General features: G+C 44.0%; 1 protein-coding gene and 1 long non-coding RNA gene across 2 annotated transcripts; both read left to right on the forward strand.

Annotated features, from left to right (window-relative positions):
- Positions 1–1,928: 1,928 nt before the first annotated feature.
- Positions 1,929–17,718, forward strand: VKORC1L1 (vitamin K epoxide reductase complex subunit 1 like 1). Its single transcript, XM_035559278.2, has 3 exons — positions 1,929–2,180; positions 12,840–12,949; positions 13,650–17,718. Exons 1-3 carry the CDS (start codon positions 1,987–1,989, stop codon positions 13,874–13,876), a joined length of 531 nt encoding a protein of 176 aa, XP_035415171.1. The 5' UTR covers positions 1,929–1,986; the 3' UTR covers positions 13,877–17,718.
- On the forward strand, positions 4,742–11,275 carry LOC118254208 (uncharacterized). The gene is made up of 3 exons (XR_004780614.2): positions 4,742–4,913; positions 8,385–8,679; positions 9,078–11,275. It is a non-coding gene; the product is annotated as an uncharacterized LOC118254208 (long non-coding RNA).
- Positions 17,719–19,089: the final 1,371 nt, after the last annotated feature.

Below are 19,089 nucleotides of genomic sequence, written 5' to 3' on the forward strand. Positions count from 1 at the left end.
GCTTCCATCAGAAAAGCAGTTGCTGTAAACGTGAAAATCATTAGGAGATAAATATAAGCAGTACACCATGATTCAGAGCAGCAGCGTCTACGTAAGCTCAGACTGTAGGCATTACTGCAGGAGCTGATCTACAACATCTCCTCTCTCTTTCCCTTATTCTTGGCCTCCTTCCATTTCGTCTGCTTTCTAAGCAGCTCTGGGCTTTGGGTTTTGTCAAATGCCTGTGCAGCATTATGGGACTCGCACTCCAGGCAGACAGCAAGTCGTTCACTTCAGCTTTGGCACTTTCTCTCCAGCAGCTGGCCTGGGACTCCTGCAAACAGCTCGCAGCTCTGCCCTGCTCTTGCTGATGTCCAAGGGGCTCCCAGCCCTCGGCGTCCGATGGTGCACGTGCAGAAAAAGCTTTGACTAGACCGTGTCTTTTTTAAGGGCTAAACTATAGTTATGTGAGATTATGTTATTTCTTCTCCTGCAACTTTAGTACATCTGTTATTCTTTACATTGCCCTTTCTGTCTCAAATACCTCCACACTTTTCCCCTTGCCCCTCTGTCCTTATTTGTATTAATAGCAGAAGACACAAGAGAGAGCAGGAGATCATTTACTTTATAAACTAGTTAGGGTTCAAACAGCTCTTTTTAATTGGTTTTCTCAAATATTTTTCATGAATATCTTTCAATTTCCCATTTTGATGGCAGAGACATTCCTTCTTTTCGCTGAAGTCATTTTGCAACACGTTTCGTTTCCTTTTGAATTAGCTTTGTTTTGCAGAACAATGAAGGCATGAACGGCAGGATTAATGGGATAAATGCTGCCATTGTGCTGTATCATCCTGTCTTCCTTGGGAAAACTTCGGAGGTTCCTTTTGTACAGATCCACTCTTCCATCTGCTAACAAGTGGCAGAACTGGGAAAGGAAGGAGAACCAGAGGCCTGTGGCCACCCTCCAAAGAAAGCACGAGCAGCACTTGTGGTGGGTGCCCACAGCAAGCAAAACCTGGTGTGTTTTCAGCTGCTAGGTGGGTTTTACATCTGCAGAGCGGAGATATGGGCCAGTTTCTGAAAATCCAACCAGACCAGTGCTGGGGCAGCTATTGACAGAAACACATGGGGTAACCAAGATGAGATGTGGCCCTGGTTGTCTTTTACCAAGGCTATGTGTGGGCATGCTGTGGATGCCATCCGTGACCTACAAGAAGGACATCGAGGCCCTGGAGTGTGTCCAGAGAAGGGCTACGAAGCTGGTGAGGCGCCTGGAACACGAGTCCTGTGAGGAGCAGCTGAAGGAACTGGGGGTGTTTAGTCTGGAGGAAGTTCAGAGGAGACCTCATTGCCCTCTACAACTCCCTGAAAGGAAGGTGTGGGGAGCTGGGGGTTGGCCTCTTCTCATAGATAACCAGTGATAGGACTAGAGGGAATGGCCTCAAGTTGCGCCAGGGGAGGTTCAGGTTGGAAATGAGGAGACATTTCTTCTCAGAAAGAGCGGTCAGGCATTGGGACGGGTTGCCCAGGGAGGTGGTGCAGTCACCGTCCCTGGGGGTGTTTAAGGGAAGGTTGGACGTGGTGCTTAGGGACATGGTTCAGTGGGTGATGGTGGTGGCAGGGGGACAGTTGGACTATCTCGGAGCTCTTTTCCAACCCTAATAACCCTAATGTGAAGGGTGACAGAACCCCAGCGCCAAGCACAGGGCTCTTTTTAGGAACCACTTGGGAGGAAAACGGACAAAACCTCCTTTTCCTCCCCAAACCCGCTCTGCCCCCTCCCGCCCGCCAGGGGGCGCCCCCTCCCTCACCCCCCTCACACACACACCCGAGCCCCGCCCCCCCCCCCGCCCTGACGTGACGTCGTCGCGGAGCGCCACGTCGGGCGCGGCTCAGCGGGGAGGGGAGGGGAGGGGGGGGCGAGCCAATGGGGTGCGGGCGCGCATGCGCGGCCGGGCGGCGGCGGGCGCGCGGCGCGGGCCGAGGAGGAGGGAGGGCGGGGGTAAGATGGCGGCGCCCGTCCTGCTGCGAGTGTCGGTGCCGCGCTGGGAGCGGGTGGCCCGCTCGGCCGTGTGCGCCGCCGGCATCCTGCTGTCCCTCTACGCCTGCCACCTGGAGCGGGAGAAGGGCCGCGACCTCCGCTACCAGGCCCTGTGCGACCTCAGCGAGAGGGTCCGCTGCTCCGCCGCCATCACGTCCAGGTGAGGGGGCCGGGGGAGGGGGGGGCGGCGAGGACGGGGGGAGCCGGGCAGGGCCTGGCCCGGGGGCACTCGGCCTCGGGGGGAGAGGGGCTGAGGGGAGCGGGCCTCAGCGGGCGGGGGGAGAACGTTGAGGGCGGGGGGGCGGCTGCTGGGGGGCAGCCGAAGGGGGTCGGGGCCTGAGGGGGCCTCACGGGGGGCTGGGGGGGCTCTTTGTGGTACCGGTGCCCGCCCGGGGGCTGCTCCGTGGTACCGGTGCCTGGCCCAAAGGGGGTCTCTGTGCTGCCCGGGGGGGCTTGGAGCAGGGAGGTGTGGCTCAGCAGCACGAGCCTCGTTCAAATCTCCATTTATTTTGCAGGTTTCCTGTCAGTAGTTATTTTAGGGGTTGTTTTTTTGAAAAGGCCCACGGTTTTCATCTGTGTTAGGAGAGTTGGTGTGTGAATTTCAGTGTGCTGCTGGCTTGGGTTGTTACCTGTCAGGTAACTGGTTCGCTCGATGGCAGCAGGGAAAAGGCGTAACCTGCCGGGTGGTTACTGGTGCCAGCGGTGTGAGTGTGCTGCAGGAAGTGCCTGCGGGTGCAATTTGGTTAAGAAACCCACCTAGGAGCACGCTGTCAAGTATTTCAACTGAAAAAATAAGGTGATTCGTCCAAACATCTCAACACCACTGTCTGTGTGTACACATGTATGCATATGTGTGTACATGTACGTATGTATATACATATATAGAGACGTGCAGAGATATGCGTAGGTAAGGAGCTAAGAAGGGGAGAGTTTAGCTTGATCAGCAAAATTATGTATTAAAAGCTTATGCTTTTGTATGTTTACCTTCAATGGAGTATTTCTATCATTTTCCCCTGCTCTTGGTGTAACTTGCACAAAAGCCGTCACAATTCATGTAAGGGCACTTGCTGTATTATCATAACAAAGTTATGGGCAAGAACACGCCTGCAATCTGGCAAGGTGGGGAGCTGGTTAATCTGTTCAGACAAAGCATACAGGGAAATATTACTGCTAAAATCACTTCGGTGGTGACAGAGGCATCATCGTCTTAAGTTATGAGGCGATGTGTATCTAGGGATGTCTGAGAGGAGGCTCTTGGGACTGAACGAGGGCTTTAACTCTGCTTTCAGTCAGACATCAGACAGTCTTTAGTTTGCGAAGGTAAGGAGATTGTTCATGGTGTTACTGGGGAAGCGTCCTGAAATTAGATCTTTCAATTTAAGCAGAAAGAAGGCTTCAATATGCTTGCTGGCTAACTTATAAGTTAAAATTATGCATGGGCTACTGAGAGTAAATCCTGTGAGTCTTGTCAGTATTTTAACTTTTCTCACAGCTGTAGAGCTGAAAAGAGAATAACGGGGATTTAAGCACCTGAATAGCCTTGGCAGTGGTCTATTCGTGTATGCAATTGGCCCTTCAGTAGCTTGTTGTTATTATTGTATTGACCAAGGCTGCTCTTGAGACTGGGAATTTCAAGTAAACAGTTTCAATATGTATTTACCGAGTGCTTTGAAAAGCAAAATAGTTCTAATTATATCTTTAGATATCTCTAATTATAGAATAATGCCATGTAATTATAGTATTCGTTGGGAATGCTGCAGCAGAAATGTTGTGTAAGCCGTGGTAAGACCTGTAAATGCTCTACTGCAGGAGTTCTGTATAATAATATGAACATTTAGGGACAAAATCCACTGAAATCTCCCCAGCAGTTGCTAGGAGAATCATGCTTAACGACTGAAGTATTGCAAATGTCAGGATAGCTCATGATAATTGAAGCAGGTGGTAAGAAGAGTTTGCGGAAAAAGGAGCATGCAAGTTCTGCTCAGTCAAACCTTATTTGGAGAAGAATCTGCTTTCTGCGTTGCACAGGATGCAGACAGAAAAGGAATATTCCACTAAAACCGAGACAAGAGGGCAAGCTGTTAAATTTTGAAGGAAGAACATGGATAGAAATTGTTGTATTTTCTGTGTTGCCACAGCATCCCATCCATCAATCGTTCTCCCATCCCTCTCCCATTTAAATACCTCTCATTGCTACCACGTGTCACCAAAGTTTCTTTGAAGCTCAATTTCTGAGAGCAGCTTCAAACCATAATTTAGATTTCACCAGGACAGTAGGGTTTCAAATGCGGTGCCCCACATGCAATGCAGATTTAACTTTCAGCTCCTTCTTTTTTCATTAAACTACTGCACTGCCAGTTACATAGCTAATCAAATAATTTGTGATTATGATCAGTTTTCACAGAGTTAAATGGGTGGCAGACTTGTTCTTTGTGTCTCTCACCAGCTTCTAGAGTGTTCTTTCAGTTCTGTGACTTTATTTAAGGTAGATTTGCTGATGGAAGTAATGGAACTTGGAGCGTAACAACCTGCACATTTCAAGCGATGATTCCAGCAGAGGACTGAACTTTCAGAAGTACAGTCATGATGTTGGGGTTAATACTGAATTTGTAGAATAATTGGAGTAAACTAGTGGAGTCGTCTTTAGCTGAATTATTTTGTAACGAAGTTCTGGTCTTTGGGGAGGATTTTTTCCACTAATAAGCTGCTGTTATTCCCAAGTCTTGTTTTAAAGCCAAATCTGGTATTGGCACAAGAATGAGAGAAGAAATGCGAAGATTACCAGCACGCAGAGGGAGGAGCATGGAAAATCTTGTATCAGAGACTGACTCATGCAGAAGATTGTGCTGGAGAGCTACCTTCCTAGTATCTCTGACTGCTCAACATGTTAATGGTCAGCATATTTCAAGCTTTTATCATGGGGAAAGTTCATGAAAATGGTTTAGAAATAAAAACAGTTAAGGACTGTATAATGACCACTGTCATTATCCAGGGAGAGATAAGGTGTAGGGAAATAGCAAATGTTTTAATTTGACAATTGCTGGAGGTGCTTTAAGTGAATTGCTCTCTTGTATCTGAGAATAATTAAGTGGCAGGAATGGCTTTATTTATAATGAGACTGGCTAATAGCAGGTCCTAAAAATCTTTTTGGTGTTGCTGTTATAATAGTTTCACAGAGGAAATTAAACTAATAAGTTTCAAGTCCTATGGCTGATGGCATGGCTTGAAATGAAATGGGGCATTTAAGTAGTAACGCAGAGCCCCTGAGCTCTTTGCTTTGTTCTTTTGTGTGCCATGGGAGAGTTTTGGGTCTTCTGCTACGTTTCCGCCTTCTCTCTGGATTAATTTGAAGCGCCTGCAGGGCAGAGCAGGTTAGTGGCTGGCTCTAGCTGAAAGAGTTTTGTACCCCAGATTGTGTTAATGCTGTGACAACTTTAGTACAGCCGGCATGAATGACCAACGACACACACCACGATGCAACTTCACCAGTATTTGTAGCTTTCAGACAGCTGTGAAAGTGAAGAGGTTTGGAAATAGTGACCAACATCTTTAGCCAACTTACCCAATAAATTCTAGAGTCAAACTAGGATTTTAAGAATCAATATTCATCTGGATATAACTGGATAGATGACATTTTAGGGATTCCCTCCTCTGAACTTCACGCTAATGTGCAAGGTCTTGGATTGCGTGTCATCTTGTGGCTGAGCCACTCTGAAACCCCTGTTCAGATGTGGGTATTGGACTTCTTCAGCTTTCTGTCTTCTCCTGGGTGAGTGAAGTATTTGAATTGCTCAGTCTTGTGCTGCAGTACTTCGGTGCTGTGATGTGTGAGCATAACTCCACTGCTGTATGGCTTGTTTGTCCACAAGCAGTTGTGCTGTAATGGATTAAAGTTAAAACTTTGACCCGTGGTGTCTTTTCGGCAAAGCACACCTTGCCAAAACTGTTCTGCTGGTACATCTTCAGAGCGCAGAGCGAGTCAAAGGCCAAGCTGAGAACAACCACCCTGTTACCCAAGGGAGCGGGACGTGGAACAAAGCTCCGACCTCGCACCTAACCCGGTGTTACGTTGCAGGTTCCCCTTCAGTTCTGTTGGGGACCTTCCTGTAAACCTCGGTGTCTGTCAGGTTTGCTTGATTCCAGGTTAAGGACGTTACATAGCACTTACCTTTCGCTTTACCAGTAAGCTCCTGATGGCCCAGCGCTTTTCTATCATTGTACCCACAGGGAAGCGTCCTGATGTGTTTGGGGTTGGCAGCTGCAGTTGTCGGTGACTGTAAGGTGAGAAATGGGGAAGGCAGCTTTGTGCTTGGCTGGTGGCTTCTTGTGAACCAGCGTAGGCAAATGGAGTCCATGTGCTTTTTCTTGTGAAATGTTACTGGTCTTGTTAGCCTTCGCTTGTCAGTAATTTCTTTAACCTGAGCCACGTCCCTGTTTTTGTTAGGCATCTGTGATCCTGTAGAGAAAGAGGTAAAAACTTGATGGACCTGCTGGAGGGCAGTATGTGGAACAGCTGGTGGTTATTCAGCAGGAATCATATTTGTTGGTCTTAAAGTGCTAAAATAGTTTTACATGAAAGTGTGGCTTCTCGAGACTCCGCTAAAATCTGTCCTGTGATTTTAAACCGGTTGTTGCTCATTTCTGAGATCTGCAGATTGTTAGATAGCAGGCATTATGATGCTTTGCCAGTTACTTTGTAGCGAGGATTCATCCTTTTTGCTGCCTGAGGGAAGGTTTGAAGACGTCTGGTTTCTTGACTGGGCAGGAGAAATCCGTGTGGACGGAATCCATCTCAGGTCCTGGCGTCAGCTGGGGTAGAGTTATTTTTCTTCCTAGTAGCTGCTCTGGTGCTGCGTTTTGGGTTCAGGGTGAGAATAAAGCTGTTTGGTTTTTTTACAGCAAAGTTTAACAAAGGGTACAAGTTCCTAGAGTTCTGTAGAACCAGATTCGGCACCAAAGAGGAGCAGGAAGGGACTCCAAGTAATACTTTTGCTGAGAGAAAAAAGCTGCAGCACGAGCCAAGGTTATCTGTCCCGTTTGCTGTGCCGGCTCTGGTGCGAGCAGGACTTGGGCAGGACTGGCAGGTCCTGGGGGAGGCCAGAGGATGCGAGCTGCGGGGTGATCTGGGGTTATTCTATGTGCTGGGGGAGGAAAGTGTTACGGGAACACGTACAGACACCCAGCTTCGTTAGCTCTGAACCCAGATGTTCCCAAAGCACAGAAGCTGGTAGCTAAGTGACTTTTGTCTGATCCCTTTAGTGGAATGTTGATGACTTAATACTTGAAGCTGACGTAATACGCAGTGGCAGAGACACATCTTTTATGAAACAAACCACTACGCTCACTGTTTGAGTCTTTTTATCAGCCTTACAGTGATCTGGGCTCTAACGCGTGTATTTTTGCATTTCATGAATATATTATTTCTGGCTTGACTGGATTTTGTAATAGGGCCGAGAATGATTTTGCCTGATGCCATGAAAATGGAACAAAGTGCCCGTAGCTCGGCTTTGGGCTTCGTTTGTGATAGGTTAATAAAAGATGACGTAGAAGGAACGCGTTGCTGTTGGCTTGTAGTTTGAATAACTGGTGCTTTGGTAAAGACTGCTATGAAATAATCAACCACTGTCTGCTTGAGGTTTTGCTGATCTAGGCGCTGACATTTTTTGGACCAGTTTTCTGGTGTAGAGCTGGAAGAGACACAGAACAAAATCCTAGCTGATTGTGGTAAATACTGCTAGCAGATTTAAACGTGAAACCAAGTGTATCAAAACTTGTAAGCGTTCCTGGAGAGCTTATAAATAGGGATTTTTAATCTGCTTTCTTGTGGCTTCTAATTGAAGGCTTTTACTTAATTTATTAAAATGTTAGAGCGGCCTGAGTGACCTTGTAACCATGAACTGGGCTTAATCCAAAATCCTCCAGTGAAGCTGTAAAGAACCTGCAACCAGAGTTTCTTAACATTGCTCAGTATTAAAATGCTCCAGATCCTGTGACCTTTATATCAGCTTTTCACTGAAGGCGATGTGTGAGCATAGGCCAGCCTTGCTGCCCTCCTGGGAACTCTCATTCTGTGCTGTAATGCATCGCAGAAGTCAGATGACATTTAAGGAAATTTACTATCACTTATCAAATATAGGCTTTTTTAAATATATTTTTATATATAGAGAGAGAGTTTCCTCAGGATTACAAATGGCTAAACGGTGCTTGCTGCTGATAGCTAAATAATTTGTATGGGATGAAAAACAATCGTGAAATGATGGGATTTAAGTAAGGTACTGGTGGCCAAGAAACAGAATTTGTGGTCTTAGAGTTCTCTGAAAATATCACCGGTTTTGTTGATTATTGTTTGCCCTTTTCATTACAGCTAAGCTAAAAATTGTGAGAGATGTGTTGGGAAAGCCTGCTGCTGCACAAATGCAGTGTCCTCAGATGTTGAATCACTTGTGCTGTTTGATAATCCGACCTCCTGAAGGATTTGAATGGCCCTCTCGACAAGACATTTAGGAGACCAGAACTGGGGAACTACGTGCGCCTTGTCCTGGGCGTCTGCTGCTCTGATGGCAGAGGCATGGTGCTGGAGCTGCCTGGGCTTGACCTGACCCGGTCTGTGGGTTTTTTCACGTTAAAATGAACGTACAGCAGCTGGTTCCTCTCCTGAGGTGAGAACTGAGGGCTGCCAGGTGAAGGTGAGGCGGGGTGATTCAGGAGCTCGGTGCTGGGGGATGTTACGGAGCTCAAAAGGATGTGTTCAGAACGTGCCCAGGTGCATCGAGGAAGGCTTTGAGGCAGGCTACAAAGCATGTCGGTGCAGGTGAAACCCCAGTTCAGAAGTTTCTTAAGGTGGTTTGTAAGCTAGGGATAACTGAGGTCAAGGAGAGCATCTTGGGGAATAATCTCTGTGTAAAAGCTCTAAAAAGCATCGTCTACTGGTAGCTGTGAGAACAGGGGTGCTTGGCTGCAAGAAATAGCGCGGCGTTTCCTCCAGAAAGTGGGTGAGATAATCTGACTCCTGGCTAAATATATACTTTGTGTTTGTTTGACTCACTCTGTTCAGCAGGCTTGGAATTGTGCCTCGTCTTGAGCTAATACTGATAACTCTGACAGCTTCTAACCTGTTAAACGTGGAGCCTGGTCGCTCGTCCTTTCAAGTGACCGAGAGCGTAGAGTACTGCGTGGAGTTCTCCGGGCTGCCCTTCTGCGAGCAGCGTTGTCGCTGCTAAAGCACAGTGACACGTTTGGTGTTAGAGCATGCTCCTGTAAGTAAGTGCTGTTCTGGAACACAGAGGATGTTCGTAATGGTGCGAAAGAGGTAATGATTTCACAGCATCTGATGGAATGGAGATACGTCACCTGTGGATCAAAATGACCTCGGTTCTCGTCTTGCTCTGTTACAAGTGTCAAGTGCACGGAGTTACTGGAGACGTTAAAAAAACAGCCGACGCTTCTGAGCTCTGTTAACTATCACACACCATTGTAGGGGGTGGATAATGACTTTCAAGTCTTACTTTTGATAAAAGGAACGTATGTTGTGAATAAAAAGCCACTGTAGCATTCAGTTTTAGATGTTGGGAAACTACACGCCTCTAAAGACTTCGTCTTGGATTTCTTGAATCTGTATTCTGAGAATGTGAAGATCTTTTTGAGGGTGTAACTTTTCAAATCGTTTTCAAAGCTGTAACTACAAATAGAAATGAAGCAGGCCGTCATCTTAAACAGAGGGGGAATTTGAGTTAGTTGTAATATGCAGTAAGGTGTCTTAAAGATTTCTTTTAAAACTTCCTTGAAGTTAGTTCAGGCCGGTGTGCGGTTTGTTTTACGTTTAAATAAGAGCGAGGCTTGGGTGTGGCAGAAGTAGGCCTGCCACATGTCTTTGCGATACTGCTCTGAATCACACCAGCTGACTGCAGCTTTATTTCCACAGCAGAACACTTGGCTGCTTCAGGGATGGGGAGCCACGAGGCAGTGCCAGGAACAAGTTGGTGGTGTCGGGCTGGTGTTTTTAGCTTACTGTGCAAACAGTTCTTCATTAACACAGTTCGTTTTACCCAGCCTTTGATATCAAAAAAATAAATTCTGAGCTGACCAATAGTCAGTTCTTATAAATTAAACTCTTTCTTGTAAAGACAAGTTCCCTAGAGAACTTCTGAGCAATTTATAACCCTTGCCCTTCGTTGTTTTTGCTGATGTTTTATTTCTTTTTTTCCCTGCTAAGACTGCAGTCGGTCTTCTTGCTGTGTTTGCTGTTTGTTTTTAGATATTTGAAGTAAAAAAAATAAAAATCAGGTGTGATTTATATGATTTAGATATGAGAAGGAAGATTTTTGTCCAAGTCCCCTTCCCACTCCTCCGTTCCAACTGCTTGCAAAATGACTTGGTTCATGGTGTGTTTTAACAAGTTTTAGGACATTTGTGACAGAATTAGGGGATGAATTAGCCTCTTGTGTAGAGAAATTAGTCTTTTTTTTTTTTGCATTTGTTTGATGTAGAAAACTTCCCCACACTTTAAACCTTAAAAGTCTGAGCAAGTGCTTTGAGTCTTACACTCCAGGCTTCTCAACCACCTCAGAGCTTGTGGGGTAAGATGAGAGACTAGAGCTGTGGTCCGTGGACTGAAATTGAATACTTGATGTCCTTAAAGCTGCTACAAGGCCAACAAGATGCTTAATGAACTGGTGCACATGGAAAAAGCTTTCACTGGGCTCTGACCTTGCAGCTACAGATGGTGACCTGAGGACGCTGCCTGTCGTGGAGGGCTGGAACTTGTTAGCTTTCCATTAGCAGCAATTTATTGACTTCCAGAATAACTTAGGGTCAGACTGAAGTTTTTGGTGTTTTAGGCTGGAGTTTGCTCTCGAATATGATGGGATTTCATGAGGATGAGAGGGTGGCACGTCAGCATCCTGCAGGTGCTTTGAGCAGGGGGACCGCAGGCTTCAGGCACGCGTTGAGTTCCTCCACCTGCTCTCAGGAGGGAGCAAGAGGAGGCTTCAAGTAGGGTTTAATGTCACCCTACAAGGAAGTCTCACCTGGGAACTTGAACAAGAAATTGCACCTGTGGGTAGGAAGCTGAAGTGTCTATTGATGCGGTAATATGGAAAATTCCAACTACTAAATGCAGAATAATGATGCCTTTAATGTATTTGTCTGCCTGTAATACTGTTTTTGGTGGCTGGGCAGCCGGACAGAGTTGTTAGATGTGCTGTGAGTATCTTATCAAATTAAGGCTGAAAAATAAACAGTTCTCACTTAAAATCCAGATAATTCAGTGTGGGAGGAAAGTCTTGTCATAGCTGAGATTCTTCTGGACTTGCAGTATTTCTTTATAATACTTGTTTACGTATTGTTGTACAGTGTTTGTTTTTTAAATCCCTCCCTTGTGGAAGCGTGGCTCCCTTTGCTCTCAAGTGCTGCCCTCGCACCTCTACAGCCGCTCTTCCAGATGTTTGCCATCCAGCCCTGGTGCTACTTCACCCCAAGCTGTGCTGGAAGCTCATGGGGACTGCCGGCCTTCCTGTGCTACAGGGACGTGTAACCAGATGCGAGGCACTGTCGCCATGGTAAAGCAAGTGCCAGCATTTTCTGTGCTGATTGGAGCTTTACATTTATGCATAGGTTTCTCTTCAGTCACTTACAAGACTTGAGACCCAAAGCATGACCCTTTATTTTTATTTTTTTTATGTACGCAGTAAATGCCTTTTTTAGGAATAAGTGCATAGTTCTGTTTACATTTTTGGGGAGAAGAGCGCAAGACTCAGGTATAATAGTTAATTGCAGGCAGTTACTAAGCTTGAATTAAAATGATAAATTTGAATATGTTTTATAAATGTTGTACAAATGGCTCTGAGATAAAGTATTTTGGAGATGGTGTAAAGCTGTGTTATTGTGACACCTTTCTTGTAAGAGGAAGCCGTAGTGCGGTGGTGGCCTTCCACCGCTGTCACATTTCTGGTGCAGCGTGTCGGCAGCGTTCCTGTAGCACAGAGAGCAAACCTGTGCTGTGCCTTGGTTTAGTAGCATCATTGCCTTTAGGATAGCAACTGGAGTGATACGTTGGAGTGATGTGCTTTTGGACATCAAATTACTGCTTTCTAGCACAAGTGCATTCACTAATCTCACCTTTTATCCACCCTACTGTAGCAGCAGCTTAGTAGGGCTTGTACGGCTACCTGCCTTATCACTGAAATGTTGAAAATTGCTTTGTTGTTAAGGTGCGTGTTCAAAATACAGGGCTCTAGCACATGTGGCCTGTGGCTCCCGTTCTGGTACCATCCCCAGCTCGTCTGCCTGCCAGATTTGGTTCCTCCTAAGGCGTTAGATGGATCGGGAGCTGCTGAGGTGCAAACATATGTTCCAACCTGTGGTGCCAGCGAGGTAAATGCTGGCAGGGAGGCAGTAACAACCAGTCATGAGGTTTACCATTTCCTCGTAGCTGTATGTTTAATGAGTGCATGTCCAACTCGTCTTGTAGTGAACTGCTAAAACTATTGCTGGAGGAAAGACGCGTTTATTTGACAGAAGAGCTTTGAACTACAACCTGAAAAGGCAGACGTGGTGTTTGGTGAAGCTGCAATTGTGTGAACTTGTAGCTGTCAGCGTACCGATAACTTCGATCAGCAGTGTGTGAGATAAAGGTGTACCCAGTGCACGCCCTGTTGCAAGCTGCTGGCTTGTCAGATACCCCTGGACTTCATGTGGGACCCCCGGTCGTGTCAGAGCATGTGTAGCTACATCTTTTTTCCCCAACAGGGATGAATTATAAATACTGAGATAAAGCAACAAGTGCCCAAATACAAGTTAACTTAGTTTCGTTGTTTTACAGATGGGGTCGAGGATTCGGTCTGCTGGGTTCCATCTTCGGAAAGGACAGTGCAATAAATCAGTCAAACAGTGTTTTTGGACTTGTGTTTTATATACTACAAATGTTACTTGGTAAGTATTAATGCAATTTAGAGCCTAAAATATATAACAGGTCTGTGGTGATAAGGGGAATGTGTTATGCATTGCGAAATCTGCATGGTACCAGACAAAATGCAAGTGTTCTCTTTTTTTATTGGAACCAGTCTAATGGTACATCTGTGTAAAGGGCTTAAAAGCCCAAATGCTACCAAGAGCAATCTTAATTTTCCTGCTATGCTATTAATAATACAAGTATCGAGACGGTTGCTGCACTGCTATTATCACTTAAAATGTATTTAGCGTTGGATTGCAGGATAGAAAAGATGAAACTGGAATGTGCAAGTTCTGCAGGAGGAATATGGGGATGTCAGGCAAAAAGTGCACGAAGTGTAGCAGTGTATGTATGTATGTTCTAACTCTGAGGTCTGCTCTAAAGCTATTTGTATCAGTAGATGTAACTTGACCAACCTGTAACTTTCCCAAAATTCAGGAATAAGGAAGATGGTAAATGTTACGCATACTTCTTATCAGAGGACTGTTGTACAGAACCAAGGAGCTCCCCTCCATGTAGCGATTTGTCAGCCATCTTGAACTCATGGTATCTCGAACAGACTTTTATGTCCTACAAACTTGCCGAGTAGCCTTGAGTTTGAATTGGAGTGCGTAGGCTTTTTGCTTTGTGTGGAAAGGGGGGACGAGAGCAGCAGCAGTAACTCTTTCTCTCTTGTTGCAGGTATGACAGCAAGTGCAGTAGCAGCTCTAATCCTCATGACATCCTCCATAGTGTCTGTAGTAGGGTCATTGTACTTGGCGTACATTCTGTACTTCGTGCTGAAGGAATTTTGCATTGTCTGCGTCATCACATATTTGCTGAACTTCATTCTCTTTATCATCAACTACAAACGACTAGTTTATTTGAACGAGGCCTGGAAACGGCAACTCCAACCCAAACAGGAATAACGCCTGTTTGAACTTTTGACTGACAGTCTGAAGACCCAACTTCCATTAAGTTTATTTTGCAGTAATTTTTTATTCTCCATATCAGACACTTTCCTTGAGAATCATAACTGAATTTTTAATTATAAATTGGAAGGGGCCCTACATAATTTTTTGTGGTAATCTTCAATTTAAATGTGGTTATGAAAGAAAGCTCTAATACAATCAAAGACAAGCTTTAACTTTACTTTGAAGGAGTTCTAGCCACAGCAAAACCTAGACTCTCCTCCCCCTCCACTTGTAAAGTGGGTAACACTTGCTATAAAATATCCTGTATATAAATTCAGGTATAACAAGATGTGATCATGACATTAAATATTCTAGAATAGCATTACAATATTTAATGTTGCCATGTTTACAGTATGTGTATTACATTTTATTTTTTTTAGCTGATGGACTTAGATTTAACTAGGACTTATACTATAAATAAAATTAGAAATATTGGTTTCATCCCTGGAAAACTCCCTGTACAATCAGTTTTGTTAGCCTAGGAGCTTTCGGAGTGTTCAGCTAACAGTCGACTGACGTGATGGAAGAAGTGACCTCTGTAGAGAACACCGTGTTGCTGCACTCGCTGCTAGCGCTTTCACGAAAATGATGGTTGGGTTTTGTTCCATTTTTCTTGTTTCCAGTATTGAGAATGGAATTAAAGCTGAAACCTGAAGTATGTTCGTTTAAACCACAATTTCATTAATTTCTGTACAGAATGAAAACAGCTTAATGTGGTCAATAGAAGGTTACCACCGGAATGCTATTTACAGACTGGGGGTTGGGGTATCAAAGAGCGCCCTTTGGAAGGACTTTATTTCCAGGTAGTGCTGTTTCGTTTTAAACTGCCGTCAGACAGGCAGCGTTACTAATGTTTGATGTTACATGAGTGCTGCAGTATAGGATTGCAATTTGCAGTGGAAACCACTGACTGAGCGGGATAACCAAGTAGTGCACTGAATAAGCAGATACTGAATTGATCTTCGTCAGGATCTTTGGTTTGTGCTATATTGGGAAATGAACTTTAGGCCTGACACACACAAGATCCTTTGGAAGGGCAGTCTGTTTAGCGGGATAACTAAGTAAATGTGCTCCTGAAAATGAAATGTGATATAGTGCTATCATTGCTCTTTCTAATAACTAATTTTTAAAAAAATTAAACTGCAGATTTATGTAAAGGAACAAAATTGTAATGTTTCTGCACGCAGTATTCTAAGGCTGAATGTTAAAAGTGCCTTCTGTCTTAAAATCTTAAACCAAATACTTTATGTTGAACTTGGCAGACAGAAGTGTCCTTGCTTTAAAAATGAACAAACAAAAGTCCCAGAAAACTTGCTGGCCATAGAAAAGTATTAAGAAACCTATGTTAGTTTTTAGACTGAGAAGTGGTAGCAATATTGTTTAACTCAATGCGATAGGAGGTTGACGTGATTGGGAAAGTAAAATGCTTGTGTTTCGGACTCTGCGACACCAAAATATTCAGCTACTTTCTGTAATTGGTGCTGTGCTGCTTTTTGCCCTTGTCAGCTTCTAAATACGAAGAGTTCCAACTGCATACCGATTTATTTAAAGAATTAGTTTAACTAATCTTAGGATTTTTTCTTGCACATGAATGTCAAAAAGACACTTCTGTTGTACGGCTAAGTGGATTAAAAACACTAAGTTGCTGAGGATGAACTTGACTGTGAAACATGCAGCGTTCAGTAGAGAAAATAGAATTTTTAGGTTGCATTCAGAAAATAGTATTTAAATTACTCCTGAAGTAATTTTCTGGTTTGTATCAAGGATGTAGGTGAAAACTGCTTTTATGTATAGAGTTCTGCGGTATAAGTAACATCTGTTGCATGTAACACTAAATTACACGTCCCTCTTGTCTAAGAGTTTTAGACAATTCATTAAATGCATTTTGTATTGACCAGAGTATAGTTAAAGCTTGTCTTGATGTTTAGTTCTGTCTCTCAAATGCCTTGAACTTTGACGTGAGGGGAGTGAATGGTGTTAAACTGGTCCCTCAGGGCTTCACTCTGTTCTCTTATAAGCCTTGAGACGATATCACTGTTTAATATGTTGTATAGATTTATTTTGATGCATTCCTGTGATCTACACTAAAGCATCTTTCCATCTGAGGAAGAGGTAAATGTGCTGCCTGAAATGGTTAGTCGCAGCGCTAATATCTCAGAACAAGCAGCAATGGAGACAAGTTTAATCAATGATTACTTGGTCTGATTTCTGGTTGTAATGCGCACTGAAAAAAAAAGGAAAAACCATCAACTGAAAGTATAGGTGTTGACTAACTTCACTGTGTCTTGTGTTTGTCTGTGTGGGCATAGTCTGTTAATTCAGTTTTAGTAAAATTGTTCAGGGCCAGATTTTCAGCAGTCATGTCTGCGGTCCTTGTTTGTGTGCACGTAGGGATCAAATGGAAAATCGCTTTGGTCTCTGGAAGAATTTGCAGCTGTACTCTGTGCACAGCCTTGCAAATCTGACCCTTAATTGTGAACTCCTTTGTCTTGTGTGCTTTTCTTGCAGTTACTTTTTACTGGAAGTGATTTGCTAGAAATGGCCCTAACTCTTCTACTTTCTCTCTTGTGCTTCAGAAATGCAGTTGGCCTGAATAAAGGGCAAAGTTAATATTAGCAGTAGAAATTTGGACCTTTTTGCTTCCAGATCTTTGACTCTTTCCTCATTGCTGCTACCAATGATAGAAACAGCATATTTCTTCCAGTAAAATGGCTCGGGTTGCAATTAGTAACGGGATAGAAATCAGACAAGTGCTTCATGCAACTGCCCCCCGCCTCCCCTCAGCCAAAACAACTGTCATTGCCTATGTGTGATTGATATGAATTTTTTACGAAACTGAAGGGAAATTCTGAGAAGTCCTGAGGATACAGTAGAATGGGTAAATGCTAGTAAATAACACTTGGCCTGGCAGAGGGACGAGGAGGCGGCAGTATTGTTACACAGATTCTGGTTGTGGTTTCAACCCTCCTGAGAATGGAGCGGGGAAAAAAATCTTAAGATACAGTGCTTGTGATTTTGGGCTGTTCCCCACCACCACTCCCTGCCTGGCTCTCCGAAGCCGTGCAGGGAGGGGCCATTTGAAAGGCAGAAGAATCTCATCCCAAAACCTGTTTAAGGAAGTAAACATTCCTGAAATCCTCTTACTGTAAGGTACTCGTTACTCTTAAAGCCAATGAAGCATTCAAGTCTTGTTTAGAAAGTGAATATTCTTGGAAGCTTCTTACTGTAAAGTGTTTGCAACGCTAAGGACAGCCAAGGAAACATTCCCTACCACCTTTGATTTCGAAAGTGACAGCAAATCTCTCTTATCAGGAGATTTCTGCATACTGTAAAACACACTCGTTGTCTTCTGTACAGTCGCTTGATCAAAAATATTGACGAGGTGCTTTGGGCAGCACTTGGGTCTCCTAATTTTTATTGGCTAAAGTTAAGGAGAGTTCTAGTAACTTTGGTTCTGCCAACGTTGTTTCAAGATGATCTAGAGAAAGCTGGTCCAGAAAAGATGAAGTATTCTGTTACCATACAACTGTATTAAGCATGGCCTAAATATTAGGTGTTTGTTCTGTACTGTATGTTCCATCAACTATTATCACTAGTGCTTTAAACTCCAAATTAAACACCCATTTAAACGGAGTCACTGGGCAGATGTTCCTTTTATCAATATAGGTTGAGAGATTCTCTATCGAAGGTTTAGGATACGATTTTGCTAACAGGTAAAACAATGTAAATATGTACGAATTCTATTTGTTGCACATAACTTTTTGGTATAAAAAATAAATGTAGAAATTACCTGTGGACGTCTTGCTGCAATCATTCTTATGCTGCATTCATGCAGTCCAAACAAGAGCTTGAATGAACTCAGAGGCCTTTTTGGACTCAGTCTGAGCCTTAGAAACTGTCTTTAAAGTCAGTACTGTAATTCTGTTTCTTGAAATGTACTAAATTGTGATCTCTTTGAAAGAAATTGTATGCTAGCAGTAGAAGGATTTAAGCCCTTGGGTCCCCAGAGATACCAGTTTATAGAACTTCTGCAGCTTCCTTGTGTCTCGCTGAATGTTGTGTGCACATGGGGGTGTAAAGGTTGGGCAGCATTGACTTGAGGCTTTACTGTTTACAGTTCTTTAAGCAACGTACAAAAAACGTTAAGTATGTTGTTTTTATCAGTTCCTTCTTTCCTCAGCTCTGTAGGCCTGCTTTAAATTCTCTCTGACAAGACCACAAAGTATCTGGAAACTGCTGTATATTGTCTTGGTTTTGGGGGGGGTGGGTAGGGCAGGGGGTGGAGGGAGGGAGGAAGGGAACTTCTGGGGAAGGGTTGGATAGGCGGGTTGGGTTTACAATTGCACTGAGCTGTTAAGAGCAAGCAGGAACTGATACTCTGAAATGTGCGCTTACCATACATGTGCATATTAAACTTTGCATATGTTTTGCTGGACTGAATGAACGTATCTCTTTCTCTTCTGCAACCACAAGCCCTGTGTATGTCATAAGGATCTGGGCTCGTTTGTAATGCATTAACAGTGTCAAATCTTTATTTTCGTGTGGCAGCTGTTGGTAATGTCATGCTGTCTGTTGAAAGGGGGAAGAAAATGGTTTAAAAAATGTCGAGAAAGTGAGAAGTTGAAATGGATTTCAAACACTGGCAGTGGGTTTAAATACTGTTCACTCTTGTATCAGGTTACATTTGAGCAAGTGTCTTTTTAATGTGGATAGACTCTTATATTCTGTGTTTTTAGTTAATTAGAAAATCTGTAAACCTAGCACAAGAGTAACCATCAGGAATGTTGATAGTATGTTTTCTTTTTTCTTTAGATGGTCAAGAAATATTGTTTCGAAGTCTGCAGTAAACATGTATGTTGTTACTCTGCATGTGGCAATGGAAAGTGGTGTTGGTCCCTAATCACATTTAAAGGAATGAATTTGGCTGCCACCGCACAACACAAGCAAATATTTTCTTTATATTGGCAGATGTTTTAGTTACTTTCGTGAGGTACTAACAGAAGAGCCAATTGCAGAAAAAGTAGGCATAGCAGCAGGTTCACATGGTTATCAGTGAATTGGAATAATGAGACTACGTAACTGCCTCAACTTCCAAAACTCAGAAGGCAGCCTCCACTTCTGTGGTTCTGCTGTGGGTAATGCTGCTGTTGGGACAACCCCAAGAGCTT

Source organism: Cygnus atratus, chromosome 20, assembly GCF_013377495.2.
Source record: "Cygnus atratus isolate AKBS03 ecotype Queensland, Australia chromosome 20, CAtr_DNAZoo_HiC_assembly, whole genome shotgun sequence".
Lineage (NCBI taxonomy): Eukaryota > Metazoa > Chordata > Aves > Anseriformes > Anatidae > Cygnus > Cygnus atratus.

Bases quoted from the DNA above. Each gene is read 5' to 3' on its own strand.
- VKORC1L1 (XM_035559278.2), top strand. From the start codon at position 1,987: ATGGCGGCGCCCGTCCTGCTGCGAGTGTCGGTGCCGCGCTGGGAGCGG. The intron at 2,181-12,839 runs GTGAGGGGGCCG...GTTGTTTTACAG, and splicing joins TCCGCCGCCATCACGTCCAG to ATGGGGTCGAGGATTCGGTC. The intron at 12,950-13,649 runs GTAAGTATTAAT...CTCTTGTTGCAG, and splicing joins TATACTACAAATGTTACTTG to GTATGACAGCAAGTGCAGTA.